General features: G+C 36.5%; 2 protein-coding genes across 2 annotated transcripts; both read right to left on the bottom strand.

Annotated features, from left to right (window-relative positions):
• Nucleotides 1-227: 227 nt before the first annotated feature.
• Nucleotides 228-15,554, bottom strand: LOC110106542. Its single transcript, XM_020836473.2, has 4 exons — nucleotides 15,449-15,554; nucleotides 1,302-1,366; nucleotides 1,050-1,168; nucleotides 228-950 (listed from the first exon to the last, which is right to left on the bottom strand). The coding sequence occupies exon 4, from the start codon at nucleotides 874-876 to the stop codon at nucleotides 403-405; it is 474 nt and encodes a 157-aa protein (XP_020692132.1). The 5' UTR covers nucleotides 877-950; nucleotides 1,050-1,168; nucleotides 1,302-1,366; nucleotides 15,449-15,554; the 3' UTR covers nucleotides 228-402.
• Nucleotides 15,555-21,853: 6,299 nt separating this feature from the next.
• LOC110106548 (probable serine/threonine-protein kinase PBL7) lies at nucleotides 21,854-24,723 on the bottom strand (the record flags this gene model as incomplete). Its single annotated transcript, XM_020836482.2, has 4 exons — nucleotides 21,854-22,252; nucleotides 23,033-23,394; nucleotides 24,230-24,419; nucleotides 24,539-24,723. Coding segments are annotated over 4 exons (1,136 nt in total), but the record flags the coding sequence as incomplete, so codon positions are not given.
• Between the last annotated feature and the right edge of the window lie 1,369 nt (nucleotides 24,724-26,092).

The following is a 26,092-nucleotide window of genomic DNA, read 5'->3' as shown; positions in this document are numbered from 1 at the left end:
GTCGCCATTCCTCCCTCGCGGGTCGGGTCGGGTCAACCCGGTAACCCACACGGGTCGGATCCGGGTTGACAATCCTGACCCATTTGCAAAATCAGGTCGGGTTAGTGTCAACCCGTTTAAGGTTGGGTCAAGTCAGGTTCGACCCAAACCCGACCCGAATTGACACCCCTATCAGAACCTTGGTCCTAGGAAGATTGAATGCTTGTTTGAGATCATCCCAGGAGCTCTCAGAAGTCAAAGAAAGTGATTAAGGCATAGGCTCCAGTAGTCTTAAATAATTACAAAACGCAAAAGAATAAGCCACTCGCTAGCAGCGGCGTCTGCTTAAATGTTGCGATCAGCTATGCAGAAGGAAACTAGCTACACAAAACTAGTAACTTATGGAAACAAGCTCGTGCAAGACTAACCAATTGTTTCAGATAGTTTGGTGAAGCCAAGCTTCTTCAACCTGCTGCTCATAGGGTTGTTGCACTTAACATCCACAACTTCGACTATGTAAGTGCGTCCTTTCTTGCAGTTCTTGTTTCTTCTTGTCTTCTTATCTGTCTGAACTTCATTGGTCGTAATTGGACCTCGCTGACCATTTTTCAGAGGTTTTTTCCTGGGCTTCTGGGCAGTAGAAAGGTGGTGAGTATTGTGGTTGTTGCTGCTGCTGGCTTCATTTGCTAGAATGTTATTTGGCTGTGTTGTTTTAGAGGCATCAGCAGAGAGTACTGAAATAGGAGTCGTCAAAATTTTCTTCTGATAGGATGAAGCTACTACTTGGGTTGAGTTCATGGAGTTTAGTTCTTGAGACATTAAGGAGCTTATTGTGCCAACAGTTCCAATCTTGATTGAATCACCACTTTCTTCAGGGATTTCAGAAATCTGAGTCATGATCTTGTATGACAACAGGAGGAACTTTTGTTGTAAAAAACAAGGATGGATCTAAGGCTGTGATGTGAATAGTCCTGAACACAAAATATCCTCCACATTAGAACCAAATGGATGCCAGGTAATCAGAGATGCTACATATTTCTAAAATAAATCCATATTTAAAGTAGCGTGACCTGTCAGCCGCTTATGTGAAAACTGCTTCTATTCCGCACCAAGCTTCTCAGTCCTCACCATCCACGAACTCAACAAAATAGCGTGATTCACCCGCTCAGAAAAAATATATATATTATACCTGTAAAATTGGTTTTTTATGTCTGAACATATAGGCTGTTCACCCGTATACCTTATTCCAGATGCAAGACTTTATTTCTTAGCGAAAAAAATTATTTTAAAGTGAAATATAGTAAATAATTAATAGGTCATACCGGTAGATTGAGCTCCAACTAATGCATGAACTAAGTCATACCAGTTAATGCGCACAGCTCGACACCTGCAGTTGCAAAGAGACATGAAGGTATTTAGCCAAAAATCACCCTGGGAATATGCTGAAGATGAAGAGTCACAAATGGGATAAATGTCTTTATTTCAAAAGTTATACCACACACCCCAAGATCTAATTTTGAAAGAATGAACTATTTTATCTCTTTACTAATCTACAAGAGCATCTAATCTCATTTATTTAATAAAAACTAGCAAAGCAACTATAAATCATTTACATCAAAATATTTTTATATGCAGTCATCAAAATTTCATTTATAATAGTCAGGGGATCAAATCAATAAATTAGTTTCTCTATCTCATGGCTATAAAAAAATAAAACCAAAATACATAAAACAAGACAAAACCTGAATCCTGATTCGCCTTACTCCACTAAACCCCGACCGCTTCCTAAAAACATGTAAAAATTATAAGGTGAGCTAACAACTCAATAAGTTATCAGAACCTACAAACTGAAATTAATGCAAGACAATACAAGCAATATGCATGTAATCATTCAATCAAAGTGTAAGCATTTAGCATTCAATATCAACAGTGTCATTTCATATGAGCAATAAAAATCAACTTAAGCAATGAAATTCATAATCAATGATCGATGGTCATACACAAGATCAATAAGTTGTATCATTCCTATAAATTATATCTTTTATCTCAAATTATATGTCACCTTATGTGTATCAGTATACATAAAATATTAAGCAAGTGTTTTATATATGTTCTATGAGTATCGTACAATATTAAGACATGTACTTATGTATAAATGTAATGTATCAAATGCAATATATCATGTATATCATGTCCTTAAAACAATCTTATCAGACTTATCATATATTTGTATCAGTCATATCCTGAATCATATACATATCATGTCATATGTCTATACAAGCAATATAGAACATCTGACCACCTGTGGTATTTTTTCTGTATCTAGTCCTATAAGTTAATCATACATGAATCAATCTCAATCACATCATTCATATTATAATGAATTAATTTAATATCACAAATCATATAGATTTCATGGAAGAAGTCATCACTTTCTGTCCGACGACGTATCATATCATATCAGTCTATCTCCTTATACCTCCATTTTCATATCACTTAGGATTGCATCACAAACTTTATTTAAAAGAAAATTCATCGGCTCATCCTCCTATACAGGACAATATATATCTAGCCAACTTGAATCAGTCAATCATTTTCAGCTAGTATTTCTTGCTTTTACACAAATTCATATCATATATAGTATAATAACAAACATCATATATATCAAATGTAACTATCATTATACTCATCAGTCATCAATATGCCTACAATATGCCAAACATGTATGTTGAACTAAAATAATAATAATGTTAGGTATTTTATGTCCAAATGCAATACATTGATTTTTTGGTTATTTTATATTTAATATTATACTATTCAATTCATGGATGTTCTCACTAGACATTTGCAAGAGGATGTACCTTGGTGTATGCTTTTTGCTGATGATATTCTTCTTGTTGATAAGACTAGAGAGGGAGTTGAAAGTAAACTTGAATTATGGAGGTCAACATTAGAGACTAAAGGTTTTCGCTTGAGTAGATCTAAAACGGAATATATGGAGTGTAATTTTAGTAGTAATAAACCTAGTGAGGGGATTGTGACTTTGGGCGATTAAGTCATTAATAAGAGTACACGTTTTAGATATCTTGGATCTCTTATTCAGAGTGATGGTGAAATAGATGGGAAAATTATCAGCATAATTCAAGTTAGATGGTTGAAGTGGAGGATGCATCGGGCTTGTTGTGTGATAGAAAAGCACCCCTCAAATTTAAGGGAAAAATCTATAAGATGGTAGTGAGGCCTGCAATGCTTTATGGTGTTGAATGTTGGCCATTAAAAGAGAAGCATAATATTAAGTTAAGTGTGGCAAAGATGAGGATGTTCAGGTGGATGAGTGGCTTTACCTTTAGAGATAGGATACGAAATGAGCATATACGTGAAAAGGTTGGAGTAGCTCCAGTAGAAGATAAGATTAGAGAGAGTCGCCTTAGATGATTTGGTTACATAAAACGGCGGCCTTCCAATGACCCGGTTAGGAGAGTATAGGTATTAGATTTGACTTATGTTAAGAAAGGTAGAGGCAGATGTAAAAAAGATCTGGTTAGGAATGACCTTTCTTTATTAGATTTAAACGAGGATTTGATCTTTAATAGGACAAAATGGAGAAAAAGGATTCATGTAGTCGACCCCACGTAGTGGGATAAAGGCTTGATGTTGTTGTATTATACTATTCAATTCAATTAAAATAACATATAAGCAAAATCATCCAATAACATTTTGATATAAACCACTCAAAATGTTTAGAGTGATGATATCTATTACATCTCAATTTGAGTGACAAAAAATATCACCTTGATCCATGCTTTCTCTTTCCTCATACCTCTTCCTTTCTCTCCTCTTTTCTCCTAGACAAGCAAGGAAAATGGGGAAGGGGTGATAAGAAGTACTTATAGAAAACCAAGAAAATGCTTGGCTAAATTTGAATTTCAACAAAGGCCAAACAACGATTGAGAAGAACGATGAGGAAAAACAAGAGAAAACCTTTTTAATTGATGAAATATGGAAGAAAACGAACAAGATACAAAGGATCTTCAATTCGAGAGGAAGATCCAACTCTCTCAATCTCTAGCTACTAACTATAGCCCAATCCATCCTTAGAATAATCTAATTTCAGCAAAAATCAAAGACAACCCTAACCCTAGGGAAAAATTCCACTTAAAGCATACACTAATGAAGTAAATTCCAAAACAACCCCTCCTTTTGACTTTTCTCTCCTACCCCCCACCCCCACCCCGAATTTCCTCTACATTCGGCTGTTGGGCCCGCTAATTAGTGGAGGCTGGAGTTCCTTGGCAGAACTCCTTGTTCTATCTCTTGTATACACGAGCCGATCCAGGGTGGACTGGCTGAACCGGTCTAATAATACCCCCCTCCCAAATACCCACCTTATCCTTAAGGTGAAATAATGGAAAAAACGAGAACTTATGCTTCACCCTCTGGTACGGCTCCCATGTAATATCATAGTCAGGCAAGTTCTTCCATTTTATCAGCACTTCCTTGATCATTCCTTCTCTCAGTCATACCCCTTTCAACTTCAGGGATTCTAACACCACCTCTAGGTCCTCTGTCAGTGTGACGGGTAGCTCTGAACTAACTGCACGATCCCTAATAGCTCTTCTCAACTGTGATACGTGGAACATTGGGTTTATAGTGGCATTCGGAGGTAACCTCAATCGATAAGCTACAGCTCCGATCCTCTCAATATCTCATAAGGGCCAAAATACCTCAGGGTCAACTTTTCATTTCTCCTGTTAGCCACCGTCCTTTATTTATAGGGACAAAGCTTCAAAAAACCCTATCCCATATCTCAAACTAGATATCCTTCATGCGCCCATCCGCCCGCTTTTTCATGATCTGTGAAACCCTCAATAAGTATCTTTTAAATTCATCCAACAGTCTATTCTTCTCCTCGAAATACTCCACTGAAGAAACTGGTATGCTGCTCAACCTAAAGTGTACCAAGTGAGGCGGGTCCCTTCCATATAATACTTTAAAAGGAGTCATCTGAGATGTCGAATGATATGAAGTGCTGTACTAGTATTCTTCCTATGATAGCCAAATCGGCCTATAGCCAAGGTGTCTTCGAAGTGAAACATCACAGGTAAGTCTCCAGGCTCCTATTTACCACCTCCATTTGGTCGTCTGTCTAGGGGTTGCAAGCGATGCTCCTCTTAAATATTGTCCCATGCAACTTGAAAATCTCCCTCAAAAAATGACTAAGGAATATCTTATCTCGATCTGACACTATAGACTATGGCATCTCATGCAGCCAAACTAACTCGATCTCTGATGTATACCGTTGCCACTATCTATGTCGTGTAAGGATGGCATAGGGTAATGAATGAGCATACTTACTCAAACTGTCAACCACCACCAAAATCATTGTAAACACCTCATATCAGGGTAACCCATCTATAAAATCCATGGTGACCTCCTCTCACAGTCTGCCTGGAAGAGCTAAAGGTTAAAGCAATTCCCCTAAAGCCATGGCCATATATTTGTTCTTCTAGCATACCTCACATCTAATCACCATCTCCTCCACATCATTGTGCATCCCCTTCCAGTACAACTCTACTGTCAATCTCCTGTATGTCTTATACACACCAAAATGCCCCCCAACAGCTCTCCCATGGAACTCCTATAGCAAGTGTGGAATATGGACAAAGGTCCATGGTGACACAAACCTTCCCTGGTATAGCATAGCCCAACAAGTAAGACCATCATTTCTGAATAACTAACATAATGGCCATCAACTCCTCATAGACTGACCTCAACCTAACTCTGACTGTCAACACGTGACTGAAGTGGGCTTATGGGTCTGTGATTATGCATGAACATTGCCCCCAATCCATAGCTTGATGCATCAGTCTCTACCATAAAAATCTGACTAAAATCTAGTAGGGCCAGGACCGGTATCGTGGTCATGGCTTTCTTCAATCTCTCAAATTTTTTAGTAGCTGCCTCTTCCCACAAGAAGCTATCATTCTTCAGCTGCTCTGTCAATGGTCATACTATGATGTTGTATCCCCTCACAAATCTCCTGTAGCACCTAGGAAACCCATCAGCTCTCCCAGATTTCTAAGTAGAGGCCATTTCAGCATTGCCTCAATCTTGGCTTGAACAGTGGCCACCCCCTCTTGAGATGCCCCAAATACTCCACATGGCTTGTACAAAACAACACTTTTGCAGGTTGGCCCTCAGTTGATGCTCCTAACTGCTAAGACCACCCTTAAGTGCTCTAAATGCTCCTCAGTTGACATGCTATACACCAAGATGTCAAAGAAAACTAGTATGAACTTTTGGAGGTATGGTCAGAACACCCTGTTCATGAGGGACTAAAAAACAGTAGGGACATTGGTGAGGTCAAACGGCATAACTTAGAACTCATAGTGTCCCGCATGTGTCCTAAATACAGTCTTCGTGACATCATCCTCTCTCATCTAGATCTGATGGTACCCAACTTCAGATCCATCTTCATGAATACCATGCTCCACACAACCCATCTGTCACTGGAATGAAAAACTTATCTGGCACAGTCTCCTAATTCAGGGCCTAGTAGTCCACACAGAATCTCCATCTAGCATCCTTCTTCTTGACTAGTAAAGTTGGGCTAGAAAAATGACTCTTGCTCAGCCTAATGATCCCTTTCTCAAACATCTCTTGGATCAACTTTTCAATCTCATCATTCTAAATCTGAGGGTAGCAATAAGGCCTGACACTAATCGGTGACACCCCCTCCCTTAAGGTGATAGCATACTCTTGCTCCCTTGATGGTGGCAATCCTTGAGGTTGCTGAATGACCTCATCGAACTGTTGTATAAGCGGTTGTGTTGAAGGAGGAATGTCTCCCCCCTCCTCCAATCTGAACTCCTCTAAGCACTGTAGCTCCACTTGAAATCCTCCTCCCACCTCTTGTATGGTTCTCACCATAGTTTTAAGTGATACCATGACTTTGGAGAATCCTATAACACCCCGGTCATCACCCTTCTTCCCTCCATCACCAGCTCCATCATCAATGCTCCCTAATTAACCTTGATATCCCCCGAGGTCTGTAACTATTTCATACCCAAGATGACACCAGTGCTCCCTAACTCCAATGGCAAGAAGTCCTCCCTCACTTGGACCACTTGTATGGTCAGGACCACTCCCCTACACACTCCTCTACCTAACTCCACTTTCACAGTGCCCATCATCACTCCATAGCACCATGTGTCCACTATCTTCACCCCCAATTGGTCTACAACCTAGTTGGAGATGAAATTGTAGGTCGCTCCACTATCCATCAACACCACCTCCCTCTTTATTATTTCTTCTTTCACTTTCATGATGTAATTTGGAGTGAATCTCATCACAGAGTACAAGGAAACCTCTGTCATGCCTAGATACAGCTCTTCCTTCTATATTAATGTCTCGCTCCCACCTCCCTCCTCATCTTTGTTGTCATCACAGACGATAAATTTGAAGAATTCAGTCCTTACACCTATGCCCCAATGTATACCTCTCATCATATCTGAAGCACAATCCCTTCACCCTCTTCTCCTGCTTTGCCTTCTTAGTGAGCTTCTTGAAATTTTCCCTAATTCCTCCTTCTACAGGCTTTTCTTCTTGGGGGTCTCTCGAAGGTACTCAGTGACATCCCCTAGGGTGCTAAAAAAATAGTGGTCATCCTGTACCATCCTCTTGAACTATTGTCTCCGCCCACCTCCCTCTCCAGGTGCTTCTAATCTTCCACTAACTCCATAACCTCCTCCAAATCATGAGGCCTCATCACTCTAACTATCGTCCATATCTCTAGTTTAAGCACCTTCATGAAGCTTCCCTCTAATACATTCTTAGAAAGACGGTCCAGTCAACTAATAAGATACTTGAAAGCTCTCACGGTACTCTACCATAAAGCCTTCCTATGTCAGAGTGAAGAATTGCTCATAGAAGTCCCCTCCTCTATTGGTTCAGAAACATTCCAACAAATAGTCCTTGAACTCCCTCTAACTCCATATGGGCCATCTCATGTGTCTCCACTGGTACCATGTCAATGCGTTCCCATCCAAACACAGGTCAACTGCCGCTAGTCTCTCCTCCTCCGTCAATCTATTGACGGCAAAATACCTCTCCACCTTGTAAATCAATTCATAAGCATCCTTTCCCTCAAAAAGGGGTATCTTTAGGTTCCTTACCTTCAGATCACCTTCGTTCCCCCTAATTCATCCATAACCTCTCATTCCCCAAGGGAGGCATTCCATCTTCTCCCTCCAAAATCTTCACCTCTTGATTTTTAGGGGTCTCCCGATCTTCCTTTCTCCCACCCAAAACCTTCTTCGAAATCCCCACTTCTTCCCAAAATTAGCACTCCTTCGCTCAGGATCATTCCATCCTCTTACAAAATCAGAACCCCTTTGGTCATACCCACTACTCATCTTCTCCCTAGAAATAGGCTATAAGGGAGGCATTCCATCTTCCCCCTCCAAAATCTTCACCTCTTGATTTTCCCCTCATCGGATTAGGGTTCCCCCTACTTCCTTGGCCACCGGTGGGCCCCCTCGCCTCCGATAATGTCATTTCGGGTTGGGCATCAAGCAACTTCCTCGGCATTTCTTCCACAACAACAAACTTTTCATCCATCTTTTCATGGACGGATTAGAATTGATTTTCGAATGCTGAAATCTTTTCCAAAAAATCTGATGTCAATTAGCTTCTCTCCTTCCAATACTTCTACTTTTCTTTCGACCATAGGTACCCTCAATCAATTGCTCTAGTACCAATTTGATAGGAAAAGCCTGTAAAAAGCCAAGAAAACTCTTGGTTGAATTTGAATTTCAGCAAATGCCAAACAACGATTGAGAAAAAACGAGAGAAAACTTTTTCAATTGATGAAATATGAAAGAAAACGAACAAGATACAATGGAATCTTCAATTTGATAAGAAGATCCGGCTCTCCTAATCTCTAGCCGCTTGCTAGAGCATAATCAATCCATAGAACAATCTAATTTCAGCAAAAACCAAAGATAACCCTAACCTTAGGAAAAAATCCTACTTGAAGCATACAATAATGAAGTAAATTCCAAAATAGCCTCTCAAGAATTTTTCCTCCTATTCCCACTTCTTCCTTCAAAATTAGCACTCCGCTCATGATCAGCCCATCCTCTTACAAAATCAGAACCCCTTGGGTCATACCCACTACTCATCTTCCCCCTAGAAATAGGCTCTAAGGGAGGCATTCCATCTTCTCCCTCCAAAATCTCCACCTCTTGATTTTCCCTTCATCGGATTAGGGTTCCCCCTACTTCCTTGGCCACTGGTGGATCCCCTCGCCTCCGACGATGACGTTTCAGGTTGGGCATCAAGCAACTTCCTCAGCATTTCTTCCACGACGACAAACTTTCCATCCATCTTTTTATGGACAGATTAGAATTGATTTTCGAACTCTGAAATCTTTTCCACATAATAAAATGTCAATTGGCATCTCTCCTTCCAATACTTCTACTTTTCTTTTGACCATAAGTACCCTCAATCAATGAAAGGATGTCGTTTCGAGTCGAGCCAAATGGCAAGTGCCCTCCGCAACCTCCACTCGTGGGGAGGGGGCGCCGGAAGGCTGCCAGCTTTTTGAGGGGACTAAATTTTTTTTTAAAATTAAATTAAATTGCTTAAATTAGCAGGTCGCGCACATTAGAAGACTTGAAGACTTTTTATGGGATCGATTCGCTCTCCCAAATATCCTCGCCATCGATTTGATCCGACCGAGTCGAGCACTCCCTTACCTCCCGGCATCGGGGAGGGAACGCCAGGAGGCTGCCGAAATTTCCTCGAAAATTTTGGACTAAGGCAAATTGGAGAATATTCATTTGAGAGATTTAATTAATATGAAATGTTACAATTAAAATTCAAGTGGCCAATCAAAAGAAATCTAAATAAATAATAACTGATTAAATAGCCTAAAATTTAAATCATCTAAAACACAAAACTTCAAATCAGAAATTTTAATTAACTAATCTAGCATAAAGATATAATTAAAACAGTTAATCTACTAAAGTAAATAAGTAATGAATAAACTGGATAATCAATTAAATTATAACTAAAACTAAGTCTTTAAGTTGACTACACTAAATTGAATAATGAAATAGTAACTTCTTTTAATTAATTAATAAACTCTTATCATTTAAATAATTTGATCAAGCATATTAAAATCAACTTAAAAATGAAATTGTAATTTAATTGATTAATCAAATCACAATCTACTTTAAATAACTAATTAACAAACAAACATAAATAAAAAAAACACAATCAATTTAATAACTTAATTGAGTAAATTGATTAATTAACTTTAATTAAATTGATTAATCTAATTAATTAATGCCGCCACTATCCAACATATGTATAAATTAATCAAATGATGGCTCTCCAAACAAAGAAACCACCTCCAATAAACAACCTCAAAGCTTTCTAAAAGCTCTTCAACAAGTGGTAGTTCACACAATAGCTCTCTAATAGTGCAGCTCTTCAAACTACTGAACAATTATGATTGATAAAAAAAATACAAGAAACAAAATCTCATGTTCAACAAACATCCTTACAAGTGGATGGTCCTCCTCTCAGTTATATATGTGACTTCCAATTCCAAGTCTTCAACTAAAAATGTAGAGCAAGTCACTTGAGGAAAAAGAGCTCAATTCATCAAGGTCTAAAATTGTTAGAGTGTCAAACTATTTTCTTCAACCTACAGGCAAAATACAACATACTACAATTCACCTATGAGAAGGAATAGGGAATTCGTAGTGCCCACAACAACTAGTTTGCAAGCAAGGACAAAGAGCTTGTGTCAAATAAATCAATCTATTTATGGGAGAGAATAGGAGAACTATAGCAAGCAAGATAATTCTTCTACGAATATTAGCACGATCTTCTAATGCCTATTGAACAAGCATTCACTGTAAGCTATGTTGAGTGGGATAATAACGACAATGGGATATCTTCTATGTGTTACAAATGAAACCTAATTTAGAGTAACGCCATCGGATCCGCAACATGTGTACAAGCAGACATAAGGCGTTCGTAGTCCTTTAAAAGAAATCCAGGGCAATTTTCTAAACGAAATAACTTGTGCAATGGATCAAATTTAAATATTTAAAATCCCCTTTTACGTATTAAATAAGATCCCTTAAACTAAACATAATACGCGCATGTGCTCCAACAAATACAATAAATTTCTAAATGCCGATGTCTGAGAATGCTGCGCAGGGTCAAATGCACATTCTATGCTTAAACTAGATATTACCTGCATGTGCTTCAATCGTCACATCTAAGTCCCAAACCCAACGATTCAAGAATGCTACACGGGTCAAATATTCAAATCTCACCCTCCCCCTCAAAAAAGGATTGGAGTCGAACTGATTTGAATAATAAAATGCCCCCCTAAATACCCACATGAGCCACAACGAGCATATTATAAAAACACACGTGACATTTAGGGATGCTGCTCGGGTCAACAAGTAAAGTCAAGTATGAACCCGATCTTCTGTCGGCAAGTTGATAGAATCGACAAGGTTCAATACACAAATGCAAATGCTATATGTCGCCCCGATGATGACTGCGTTGACAGAAAATCTCAACCGGATGAGTCAAATCTCAAATCCAACAAAAGTCCAAATTCTTGAAATTAAATACATCAATTGAAAACTTAAAACTAAAATTCATCCACCTCCCACAACTATTTGTCGGGGGTGATAAATCTGAAATTAACCTCAGATCACAAAGAACGATTGCATGTCGGGTGTATCACTAAGATTCATCCTCAAATAGTCTCTTGCCAGCAGGGACGTGGCACGTGCCATCTAATAGGGTGGTTTTGCCGCAAAATGGCATCATTATATTATGATCACGGCCAAAGCCCGTATGTTCCCTAAAGGCGTCAAACCCTTGAGCGATGAATCATAGGGTATATCTGATAGGCTTAAAGCCCTATGTCAGCTAAGGTGGATTTAGATATATCCCTTAGACAAACATCAACCCAGATCTACAAGGTCTTCTTGGACGAAGCAACTCATGGCTATCGATAAGGTACCTTCTATCAGGTTGGGTAAACTACCTCCTCTGATTAAGTAGACCAGGGAACATGACAGCCTGGGATAACGGAACCATGGGATCTTGATCGGGCTTGTCTTCATTTCCCCCACCACCAGTTTTAAGTTTACGGTGATAAACTCTAAATTCCAAACTTCAAAAATTCAAATCAAAGATCAAATTCAAACCATAAAATTGTTGCTATTATACATTGGATTTATGATCCATATGACCTCCTTAACGACTAGCCTTAATCAAAACTTCTCTCCTGTTATCGGGAGGCATGGTTTAAAATTGCGCAATATGAGGCTCACCTTGAGGCTCGCCTTTGCGCAGTTCCAGTAAAAAACGCCTCGATTCTTACGCCTTGAGTTTTTTTTATGAGGCTTGCGCCTCAACTTGGTTGAGTCCTGCCTTGCCTCACTGGCATGAGGCTTACGCCTCACGCTATATATATATTAAAACTTACATAAATATTTAAGTAAATGCCCGACATTGGACTCTATAGGAGAGGAGGAAGGGGAGAGAGCAGTTTATCATAATGATGATTCAAATGAAGAACCCCTTAGTGTGACAGTGTTGATGACTTATGAGTTCTTATGTGATATGTCATTGTTATTTGTTTTTGGAAATTGGAATTATATGTTAATGAAAAGAATATTGGGATTTGAGAAAGATAGAATTTTGTGTTGAACTATATTTAATGTTGTCTTATTATTGGGATATTTTGATTTCACTTCATATCTTATGCTTTTTTATGTTTTATATTATTCACTCATTAGTATATAAAAAATTTATCATTTTATGTTTACGCAATCTTTTGATTTTGAGGCTTACGCCTCAAAACACCTTGAGGCTTACGCCTCGCCTCACGAATGAAAAACGCCTCAATACCCGAATACGCAATTTTAAACATTGTCGGGAGGGGTAATTAACTATAGGGGCTTGCGCCTATAGGAAAACAGAACTCAGATCAAAAAGCCCTCACAAAATGAGGGCGAAATCTCTGGATAGTGTCTTATCTAAAACCCAATCTGCCTTCTGAAAATTTCCCTGGAACCTAATCTCATTAAAACTCTCTACCATCATCGTCACAAAAATACTTATAAGAAAAAAATAGACGGATGGTGCGGAGAGGCCGGGATCATGCACTAAAATGGAATTTTCGGAGCCCACAGGGCGTTGTGGCAATCAAGCCTCTGTCTTGCACCGTTGCAGTGTCGTATCTATATCGTTGCGGTGCTTTGCTCTTTGTCGTTCAACACTGGGGCGCTCGGGAACACAACACTAGGACGCTCAAGTACACAGCATCGGGGCGTTGTATAGAAAAAAATTCGGCTAGCGAACACGACAAAATTTAAGGTCCGAGATAACATAACAACCAGATTGATCAATACAATAAGATTCCACGCATAACATACACATTTCATGTTACTCTTCCAATAGAAGGAAGACTATGTCTAATAGTGGTGGGGCTTATTGGTAAAATCATATATGCATACGAATGGAGCTTAAAGCATAGCAGTGAAGCCAATATAACTTATAGGCCAGCGGATTCAATTGGCAACTAGCTAGCCATGCATGTGCCTGCATGTAGGCTAATCACCTAATCATTGAGCAACATGAGCGAGTTGCTTAATAATCAAGTGACTAGGGGTGCACTGCAAGCAAAATATGCGGCAGTCATTATCACCTAATTGGTTGAGTTGTTCCTTTAAAAATTATTTTTAAGGTGTTCCCAAGAAAAAAAATGTACTAATGTATTCCATCTAACAATTTGTCCGATACTTCGCACGAGGGGGAATGGTTGATGACATTTGGCATGCTTTTTGTGCATCCTCACTTAAACTATCCAAACATATTGAGCAAAAAATTTCACTAATCCGGCTATAGGTTAAGCCTATCTCACAAGCTTGAAGTCCCAGTTAATAAATTTGCAACCTACTTCTATAAAATTTCTTCATATTCATACCATTAAACTTTCATATTATTGAAGTAACCTAGCAGAAAACAGATCTGTCAACAAAGAAAATATCAGTAATTAAAAAAATTCTTGAATGACGAAGACAACTTAAACATAAAAAAGAAAAAAAGAATGATGGAAAGGATCTTTAATTTAGGATCCAGCAGAAATAAAACTTGGCCGGAGGGAACATGACCACAAAAAAGATAACATGGTGCAAGAACAGGATATATTCCATACATAGAACATTTCCATGCCTAGAGGCTGGTTATGAGGCTAAAAAATATGTAAAAGAAAGTGAAAATCACCTAAAATTAGAATAACCAAAGGATGGAAGATAGAAACCAAATTCTGTGCCTATAGCATTTCCAATAGACCCTTCCAGAAACATGTTTGAGACCCGATAAATTTCAAAGTAAAAAAGGTGTAACTGCAAAAGCTAATCCTCAGCCTTCATTTGTTTATAACTTTATATTGAGTGCTTCATTTATGTCAATGTATCTGCCCAATTTCAAGAGATGCAATCTTTGGCCTATCTTTTTTCCTCCTTATTATCGACATTAATTTTATCTACTCATTTTTTCAGTGCCTCTCATATCCTCTACCCAAGTTTATTTTTTAGCATCTTATCTTAATTATGTGTAGCTTTTTCATCTCTCTAATATAATATTTTCTAAATTTAGACTTCCTAGTTTTACAACACATTCATTTCTAGTTAACTATAAAGCATAACCTCCAAAGCAAGGGAATTTTAAAATATAAGCAATTTTAGTATTTAAACCTGACCTTCACATAAAAGAAATCCAAGACCCAAGCAATTTTAGCATTTAAACCAATGTGCATATCTATCCCCTTCAACAAAATCCTGGAAACCAGAGTAACCATGAAAATTGAAATAACGTTAAAAAAAAAAAAAAAAACATGGCAAAAAGAACCCTAAACTCAAACTACATCAACTCCAGAGACTGGCAAACCCGTCCTACACCAAAAAAAAGAACAAATATGAAAGGCCCACATCATCATCATCATCATCATAAATCATTTCAACACCATCAAACCAAGAATAGGTTAGCTACCAAGAAACACCACAACCTAGCTCCATTAAGGATAAAATAGAATCTTGAATCAAGAAGTAAAAAGCGATTATGATTTGATACCAAATCCCTGATATGGACCGGCAATAGTGAGTGAATAGAATCATCAAATATATCAAAACCATCAGCATTCAGCAACAAAACTCGACAAAGGACACAGGAGGGCCAAAACTTGATCGCAAAGCGAGAGTTAATTTCCTTGCATTAGGGTTTTCCTTACATGACTGCGACAGTACACACCAAGCTCTCATATTTTCCCCAAAAATGGAAAACAAATCCCAGCTCATAACCTGTGAGAATCACGCAGCATCTTGAACAAGCATAATATCGAAGGAATCTCGGAAAATAAGCATACCGTTGAGCTCATAGATCTCTCCAACAGCGCAGGAACTCAGATGCCCAAGCTACAAGAACAAATACTTTAATTGTAAGTTTAATATTTGGAGAGCATAATTTAAAACAAGAAAGCGATGTTGTAACTGGCTTTGAATGTAAAATCTAGATGAGTTTTTTCTAATGTAAATTCAACCAAAGTATTTTTTTTAATTCATTTAATTTATTTTGACAAAGTCGATTGATCCTATACTGATTTTAAAATAACAACAATTTTATTGTGTGAAATTTAAATGAGAATATCCCAAATCCTAGACACAAGTTTTTACGATGTATTTACTATTATTTAATTATTAAAACCTATGATTTGATGATGTGGATAATAATGGTGCCAGTGAAGAGCATGGCTGCATCAATGTTCTTTTGTGTAATTCATTTCATTCAAATATTTAAGATTACCATAATTTACTCTCTTTATTAAGATCTTATAATATTTTAGTGTGCTTGCTAATATGCCTTCCTTCCTAATATGAAAAGAGTAGATCAATATTGCTTACCACTATTAATGTGATGGTTATGATCTGATAATTCTTTTATAAAAATAGGAGAAAAAATGAACTGCATCAGATATTAGTGGATGTGGATATTAGATGCCAACTATTAGAGAAATTATTCTGTGCGGATACTGGGCGGAGAGAACCGCCTGAATTTGCTGCACTTTTACTGTCCTTTTGCTGCGTTTTTGCAAAAGGACAATAAAATGGCAATAAATATTCAATTATGAATACTTTTTTACTATCCATTTGCTATGATTTTGCAAATATTCAGTAAAAAGTGTATGAACTATTCAATTATTTAGTAGATATTAATTATTCAATCAAATTTGTTTACTTTTGATCTTTTTATTGTATTGTACGTACTTGAATGTACCGTACAATCGATAGAGACTATATTTGGTTGTCCCATGATTTATCCTGGACAAAATGCAATTTGGTTGAACTAATCATATTGTAATATTGTTCATTCTTATAGTAGATATGTTATATGATATGAACATATCATACTGCACTAAATGCTAACCAAACAACACAAACAATCAAAATTGAACTAATCATACAGTACGAATAGTGAAAATTTGAACTAATAAAATTGTAATAACCGATGATTGTATAATACTAATAGGTCAAATTTTGAGCATCATATTGTACGATCCTGAGATCGTACTATACGAACTTTGACGGCAGAATTGAATATTTTTTTTAGCCATCTATTTAAGCTTTCTCATAAGACTTTGTAATAGTCTTTTTAACATTCATTGAGTTATTTTCTTCTGAAGAAAGCTTGAAGAGAGAGCCTAGAACTTGAGAGAGAAAGGGTGGAGTTTGTGAGAGAGGGAGAAGATCCTTGTAGGATTTCAAGGGAGTGTGAGAGGGAGTTCCACATAGTTGCTCCGGTGAACATGCACTTGAGTTCCTCCAAGTGTCAAGGTTTTTCTTAAGGGAAGCTTGGGAAAGATATTATTTTTGGTATCAAAGGATCTGGCTACTCCGCTGCATCGGATAAGGTGAAAGAGATTCGAGGTTCTTTGTCTTCACCAGGAGGGTGAAAAATAATTCCATATTCTCTAGCTCATTGGGAGGGTGAAAAGATTATAGTCCTCTGCCATACCGGATTGGTGGAAGAGATTTTGTAAGGGCTTCTTCGCCTAGTTGTGGGGATAAAGAAGAGTCACTAAAGGTTTAGTCCAATACCTAGAGAGGAGGAATCTAGATCTCTGCCTCTTTTTTATTTTTTATTTTTTTTTTTTGTATTTTACTTTTCAGAAATTTATTTTCCTGAAATTTGCATGTTGAAAAATATGTGGTTGATATTATATTGAGTTGATTAAATTATCATCACCATTATTATAATTATTGTTAAGTTTACTAGCTTTTACATCGATATTTTTTTTTAACAAAAAACAAAAACTTTATCAAAAAATATAAAAGGAGTACAAGGAGCATAAGAGCAAAGGAACAAAAAAAGCAACAAAAGAAACAAGGGAGTTACATTCCAACGGGCTCAGTAATTGGCCGAGGCTACCAACTACACCGTAGCCAGGCATAGACCATCTAATTTGGAGTGGAGAATAGTAAAACAAGAAGCATCCAACCCAACCGAGCAAGAAAATCATCACCAAAGGTTGCCATGAGCATTGACTACGGAGGAGTGAGCCCCAACCACATCATTGCCCAGCAACACAAACGGCCTGCATTAAACTTAAATCGAAGCTTCAATGAACCGGCATCAAGTAAAACCCGACCAATGCAAAAATCAACCATCATCGAGAGGCAGCAAAGACAACCGAGAATATCAGCACCAACCCACAAGTTATTTCCTCTCACGTTTACCCCTCCCACGAGAGGAAACTGAAACAACAGGATGATCATTCTTTAAGGGAAAAACAATTACAGGTTCATCATTCCCACTTGTTTTCAAAGACGAATCAGATGAACACTATAGCCAATCAAGTTGTATCCTAACATCCTCCCCCGAATTGGCACCCATATGAGCAACCAACGGCTTAGGTGAAACAAAATTAACATGAACCTCAACAAAATGGCCAATTATAGAAGGCATAACTAGAGAAATAAACTTAGGAGCAACACCAGGTCTCTCACTCACCACACCCAAAGGTGTAACCAATCCTGATTCATTAGGGATGCTAGAATCACCATAATCCTCCATAGCCACACAATGCATCTCATTAGCATTTAAAAGACACGGAGCTGACACAACCTCCCCCATAGACAAAACAGGACACGCATTAACAGCACAACCCAAAAGACCACCAGCACTAGCACAAGCCCGAGAGACCTGAATAAAAGGTAAGACCCCAGCCACCTTATCCACATAAACCTTCACATTAGACCCAGCAACACCAACCTCATCAACAAAAATCGTATTGTTCAATGAAATAACAGGCAAAGGGTTAGGAGAATTCGGCACCAGAGACCCCAGCTCATTAACATGAAGCAAAACAGCAACATCTTCCTCAAGATTACCAACGTCACAACCCAATCCATGCACCTCAAGCACCGACACGAAATGGACAACAAGGTTCACAGAGAAAACAGGGTTCACAGAAACCTCAACAGGAGGTTTAACAGGTAGGGATAATTGCGCATAATCTAGGCCAGCGACCTTGGGATGACAATTTCCCACAACATGCGCAATACACCGACAAGAAGTACAAAAATGAGGGAATTCATCCATAACCACTTGCTGTACATAACCTAGCTTCTCCGATCCTAACCAGACCTCATCAGGGTAGGATTTAGTGATATCCAGCTCCACTAAAACACTAGCTAAAGATAGTCTAGAACCCAAAGAAGTTGCTGTATCAATTTTTAAAGGTTTGTCAAACAGAGAGGCCAACCCATGAAGAATACGTGAGGAGAAGAGATGAGGGCGCAGTTGCGGAAAAGAGACCAAAATCGTGATGACCGGCAACTCAACACCGACATCAACAAGGGGAGACCACTTGATAAGCTTCATGTAGCAATTATAAACCAGATACAATCTATGGCAAAAAATGCGACAATAATCATCTTGATAAGGACATGAGACGGGTCCAACAATGTCACTGAAAACTCCCCATTTAGCTTGAGATTGAAAAAAAATTGTATGGTATCTAGAGACGAGCATTTGGTAGGGAAAAAACTAACTAAAGAGAACTGAAAAGGAACGACCAGAGCCTTAATTTCCTGATCCGATATCCAAAGGGATGGAAAGCCACGAAAGGAAGATGCCCTATGTTCAGGAAATTCATTTCAGGAAGAAAAATCCAAAAGAACATCCAAAAATGAACGCGAAGAAGGCAAACCCCCTAAGAAATCAGGGTCACAAAACTTCGGCGCCATCCCGGCACGCACTGGAGGAAGAAAAACTAACAACAAAATAAAACCGAACCAACAAAGAAGAGAGAAACTTCCCTGGAAACGAGAAGAGAGCCAGGCCCGCCAGAGAGCGGCCCGGCAAACGCGAAGGAAAAGCTAGGGCAAAGCCCTAGCGGAGCAGCCGAAACGAAGGCGAGCATCCTTCGTCAGAAAGAAAAATAAATTCATGATCTAAATAATCGCTCCATATGAACTAATAGTGAGGCATTTTTTGTGTCATTATTTTTAACTTGTCAAATTGCATGTATGTTTACTAAAAATGAAATTTGGATAATATCAAAATAAAATCTAGAAGTTTCTTGCTCAAATACTTGGATGTCTTGGATATAAAAATTGAATTAAAATTCATTCTCAATTAAATTTTCTAGGAGTGTATCAGTTGCCACCTATTTTTTGACTTCAATGAATTTGTAAATGCTCTCATCCTTAAAAAAATATGACATAAAATTATAATTTTGGGAAAAGTTTTAAGGCATGAGCAAGCCCTAGAAGTCAACAAAAACTAGTCCACGGGGCCTTGAACGAAGTTTTTCCCTCTCAATTCTAACTTATTCTATCATTGGAGCCAACATTTCATTTAGGATAAGAATCATTAAAACTGTCAACTTAAAATCCTTCAAAATGGCTTAAAATTGTCTCTAGAGGCTCCATTCTTGTCTAAAAGTCTAAAAAATGAATCCAAAACTTTAAAAATAATCCTACGTAGAGTACTTAAATGCTTAAAAAAAAATTTTGGGTCAAAAAATGAGCACAAATGGTTACAACTGAGTCTGAGGCATCTATTACGTCTGATTATCCATGTTATGAGCAAGGCTACCACATGGTTCCATTTTTTTTTCCTTTGATTTATTTTAATTTTTCAAACCATCTTAAAATAGAAGATATTAATTTCTTGCTTTTGAAATTTGAAATTGGTAAAAAAAATTTCAAAATCCCCCTTATCCCCCTCTCAAATCTTTTGAATACCCACCAACGATCATGTAGAGATTATTATTTTTCTCTTTTGGCTATAATATTTTTCTAAAAATACTGTAACAACTATCTTGAAAGGACATAACTACGAGTAGCAACCAAGGTTCATTATTTTTGCCTTGAGCCTCTAATCATCTCCGAAAAAAATGTGTCGATTTACCTTTTTATTGATTTAAATTGAGACATTAAAATTTTATGCCCCATTTTGAGGCACGAAATTTCATCTTCAAAGAAAAAAAAAATCATCCCCAAACTTTGTCATCCAACAAGATGTGCAATAAGCATGATAAATTGATATATCTTGGAATAGTAAAGCTTCATTCAAATTGAGCTCCACTTGTTTGAAGTGACTTAGACTTTGTTTGAGATTTTTTAGTATAAAAATTTCTAATTTAAAAATTGTGCTAGAAAGGTGCTTTAAAAAGCAATAAAAAAACTGTCCCAAACAAAACCTTAATTGCAAATCTATTAGGCACAACCAAAAGCATGTAGAAATTCAAATTTCTTAATTATCTTATTTTGCAAGAAGTTGAAAGCATTTTTATAGTTTGAGAGCTCTAAACAAATTTGTATTGTATTTTTAACGTATATGCTCATTTCTTAACCTGCAATGCTTTATGGCGCCGAATGTTGGCCATTAAAAGAGAAGCATAACACTAAGTTAAGTGTTACAGAGATGAGGATACTTAGGTGGATGAGTAGCTTTACCCTTAGAGATAGGATACAAAATGAGCATATACGTGAAAATGTTGGAGTAGCTCCAGTGGAAGATAAGATTAGAGAGATTCACCTTAAATGGTTTGGTCACATTAAACGGAGACTTTCCAATGACCCGGTAAGGAAAGTTAAGGTATTAGATTTGACTTATGTTAAGAAAGGTAGAGATAGACCTAAAACGACTTGGTTAGAAAATATTAGAAATTATCTTTTTTTATTAGATTTAAATGAGAATTTAACTTTTAACATGACACAATGGAGAAAAATGTTTAATGTAGCCGACCCCACGTAGTGGGACAAAGGTTTGATGTTGTTGTTGTTGTATGTTATGCTTAGTATTATTTTGGTCCCATAGGACACTGACCTTCATGATTGGTCAAGGAAAGCCATTACCTAATCAAACCCTCAATGGATCTTACCCCCATCAAGATTTAAAATTTCTTTTATCATACATCTGGCATTTGTAATGGTTCAAGTTTATTTTTCATAGCTTTTAGCTGTAACTTTTCCCCCTCTTAATGGGTTTCACTTTCATTTTATTCAATGGTTTGTAAGTAATTTATAGGTACAAGAGAATAAAGTAATTTATAGATAAAAGAGAATAAAGTTGGTGTTCAAGACTATTAATGTCACACCCCGCTAGTATAAGCTCAACATTATTGTAAATTACAATAAATCATATTCATCAAGTTCATAATATTCATTTGATCATACAAATATGCTTTCCTTAAGGTTAAGATTATCAATTCTCTTGATGTGACAAGCTTTTTTAACATAATTCTACATTGACCATTGTTCCTTCATGCTTCTACTTGTTCACCTTCTTCTCTTAAATTTCCACAGCTTTCAATCTCGCTTGATATTGATTGAAAGCACTCGTCATCTAAACTCCTGGTACTGGTTCGCCTTCTGCTATTGCAAGGAATTTTTTGAAACTTAAGGTTTTCATGATTTGAAGGCATTAATTGATGAGGAAGGGAAGGTTTTTCTAAGAGCTCAGAGCAATCAATCTCTGGCTTCACTAAATACTCAATTGCAGTAACAACATCGCTCATTAAAGGGCGACTGCTCGCTTCATATTGAAGGCACATATTAGCAATTGCGAGGGCTTGGTAAAGGCCCTTAATTGGATAGTTTCCATTGAGAAGTGGATCAGCCATTCTTGGATATTTCCTTCTATCTTTAAAAAAAGTTGCAGCCTGCATTGCCCAAAAAAATAGTATAAGTTGGAAGAAAGATCATTAACCAAACATTCCATGAAAAAAGGTTCACAATTACTCAATAAAAGTTAATTATCATTTGTGTTTATTAGTGAGACATTGGTCTTTAATCATAATTTTTAACCATTAATGTCAGTGTCTTTCGCCATGATGTAGGTTTATTTTAATTCTTTATGATTTATTAGAGCTAAGATTTGCATGTCATGATGTTACTATCACAAGAGCAAAGGATATTAATTTATAGAAGTATTACAAAATTAGCAAATTATTTTATTATCTCATGTCCTAGATATTTTTTGAAAGGTCTTTATGACACATAAGTATCAAATATTGGCAAAGCAATTTCTTTGATGTTCCTTGTTTTCAATCACCACTTGATTATCTTTGATGTTAAGCATATTTGTAAATATTTTATTATAAGATTTAATATAGAACAAACAATTTAGAAAAGTGTTGATTTTATTTTTTACTCATTTTTATATGAAAAAATCATTACAGACTTATTAAGTTCAAAATCATGTCAATTTCTAGTTATATTAAGCCAAATAATAGAATCAAATAAGTTTAATTTATATATACACCAAGTTAATGGGCCCTAAGATTTCATCCTTTATTGTGGTCAACTTATGAAGTGATTAATTAATAACTTTTATATTTAATTTCACAAATGTTTAATTAAGGTTTCATCTTTAGCTTACTAAGAACAAATCATTCAAAATAAAACAACAAAACAAACATTAAAAATAATTAAAAACATACCCAATGAGCAAGATACTGTTCGTTTTTTGTTCTAGCGATGTCTATAGCTTTCCTTCCAGTGATAAGCTCCAAAAGCAAGATACCAAAGCTGTAAACATCGGTTGTCTTGGTTAGCTGCCTTGTGAAAGCATATTCTGGAGCATAACAGCCATAGGTTCCCATCACTCTTGTGGGCTTTTCTAAGCCAAAATCTGATAACTTAGGATTGTAGTTCTCATCAAGAAGAATGTTTGATGCTTTCATGTCGCGATAAATTATAGGAGGTTTGACTACATCATGCAAGTACTCCAGGCCTTTGGCTGCTCCTGCTGCTATTTTCATTCGTGTGAACCAATCCAATGGTATATTATTTGGTACTATATCTGCGTAATCATTTCTGAAATTAATTGCTAATATGGCTATGTTTTGCTTTAATAAACATCATCACCATTATCATAGTAATAAGCTGTATGTTTGTGATAGCTTGATGAACACTACCTAACTACTTATAAAATTGAAGAAACATCTCTGTCATTGTTGATAAACATGTTCTATGATGAATCAAGTTAAACTTGGAAGTTTTGCAAGATTTTAATACATATGAAAGAACATATTTTTTGTTGTCTTTAGATTATGTTGGCTTCTTTGGGAGCTTTCAATGCTAATTCATTTATGGCCCATTTGGTTGCTAGAAGTTAGAAAGCATGATTTGTTAGAATCATCATCATTTGGTTAGTTGTGTTTTAAATTAAAAAATGATATTAATCCCCATAAATATTGCCAAAACATCTTTTAAATGTATCATTTTGACACATAAAATGATTGGAAAAATTCATCATTCACTAATTGCATATTCTATGTATAGGCAACCAACCAGGAGATGTTGAAGATATTTACTAGCTTTGTAGGGCCTATTTTCTCTTGCTCTTTGATGTACTTATACTTGCATTGTTATAAGCAAATGAAATATTGATAAGTATTGACATGTGAAAAATAGATAACATTTTTAGCGAAATAATAAGAAAATAATTTAAATGTAAAAAAATATTCGGGTCCTTTTCTTTCCATAGCAAAGTGATTAAAATATGGAAAAAAAATTTATACAATTAGTCACTTTAATTTTGATAAATAAATGACCCCTATTAAAATAAATGTTAATAAACTAAAAAAAAAAACTTAAGAGGAGGTATTAAACATACCAAGAAGTATTAGACATACCAAGAAGGTGATCCTGCAAAGAACCAAAAGGCATGTACTCATATACAAGAATTATTTGATCTTCTACAGCACAATATCCATGAAGTTCTACAAGATTGGGATGACGAATGAGTCTGAGCATGGCTAAGTCAACAAGGAGTTCATTGCTCCCTTGATTTGCATTCCTCTTAAGTTGTTTAATAGCTACAACCTACAAAATAATGACCTTGCCAAATTAGATGTCTTTTGTTAAGCATTATGCAACAAAGATTTAATATTAAATGCGTAAATCACTATAATTATTTTGTAGCTGAAGTAAGGTGTTTTAACCTCATTTTTTCCCTGGAGTTCTCCTTTGTACACTCTTCCAGCTCCACCAGAACCTATAATGCAATCTTCACTAAAATTTTTTGTTGCTGCAACAAGTTCTTCGTATGTAAAAACTTGTACTAAACTATCATCATTTGCAGATGGAAGGATCTCTTTTGCTTGAGATATGTCGTTGCCATCATAATCTGTTCAAAGGTTTCAGTTTTATTCAAGAGACAAGTAAATATTTTTTTTTTTTTGGGTACAAATATACAAACTGTTAATTCCTCATCTCTATCATAAAGTACAAGAAATGTAATCTAGATTTAGACAAATATGAAAAAAAATAGAAAATAATTTTAAGGACAATAAGAGTACTTGGTTGAATTTCATATTAGGTAGGTAAAAATTAGTGTCGAAAAACTAAGTGGCTGACCATCTACCATAGACTTAAGTTCTTTATAAAGAAGGGGTTTTAACCACTGTTTCATTAGCTCAAATTTGATCTCTTCTGGGCCACATCAATTTTGAAGCAAGAAGACATATTGTAAACCTTTTTAATTTCTTAGACATTGACTAATTATCATACACAAATCACAAGGTGATGTAGGCTTTAAGCTTCTTATGTGAAAGCTTAGAAATGGTATCAAGTTTCTTGTGTGAAAACTTGAAAATATGTCCAGTGATTTTTTTACAAGTTAGATAGATTTGTATTGGGCTACTAGCCATTTATGGAAGCTTAATTGGCATGGAAGCCTGGATGCATAAGACAATCTTGAGTTGTTTGTGAAGGAATTGAGAAGAAATTAGAAGAGAGGAGAGAGGAGAGAAGGAGATAGAAAATGAAAAAAAAAAAACACGCAAGAATCTCATCTTTAGGCGTTCAAAGTATATCTTGACAAAATCATAAACCCCTTTAAAGGAACTTCTTAAGTGGGTAACTTTTTAAATGCTCTTTATTTCTTATCTCTTAGAAGTTATTTCTCTCTTACTTGTCATGATAGACTTAAAGCTTCTCTTCTATTAATTGAGTGAGGGCAAACTCAAAATTTTTAGAATTAATACCTTTGACATTTTATTGCATGTCTTGATTAGATTATCTCCTTTCCCATGGATGTTGGCTTTCTTAAACTGGACCACATACATTTTGGTGTTTTCTTTATTAGTAATTCATCTATTTTAGAGTTATTTTATTGTTCATCATACTTTCCTATGGTTTGATGCTTCCATAGTGAAAAGTTCAAAGCACTCTTTTCCAAACAATTGGTATCAAAGCAGAAGTTTATGAGGATTATAATAACTATGAAGTTCGATGATTCGGAGAATTTTGATCTTTGGAGAATCAATGTATGTAAATTTTTTATTCAACAAGGGCTTAGAAAGACACTCATGGAGCACATCAAGATTCCTAAAATCATGACTAAATAGAATAAGAAAGAGATGGATAATGAACATAGTTTGAGCCCAATCCTTCTATATGGATAGATTGCAGTCGACACAACTCGAACTATCAAATAGATATAGGGTTAGGGTGTGACGTCCCAGGCGTCTATAGTGAAAGGATTCGTCGACAGT

Source organism: Dendrobium catenatum, unplaced genomic scaffold, assembly GCF_001605985.2.
Source record: "Dendrobium catenatum unplaced genomic scaffold, ASM160598v2 fragScaff_scaffold_362, whole genome shotgun sequence".
In the NCBI taxonomy this organism is placed as follows: Eukaryota; Viridiplantae; Streptophyta; class Magnoliopsida; order Asparagales; family Orchidaceae; genus Dendrobium; species Dendrobium catenatum.
The sequence above is the reverse complement of the archived record's forward strand: the minus strand, read 5'-3'. Positions and strand labels throughout refer to the sequence as shown.

Excerpts from the sequence above, each read along its gene's own strand:
- LOC110106542 (XM_020836473.2), bottom strand. The coding sequence starts at position 876 with ATGACTCAGATTTCTGAAATCCCTGAAGAAAGTGGTGATTCAATCAAG.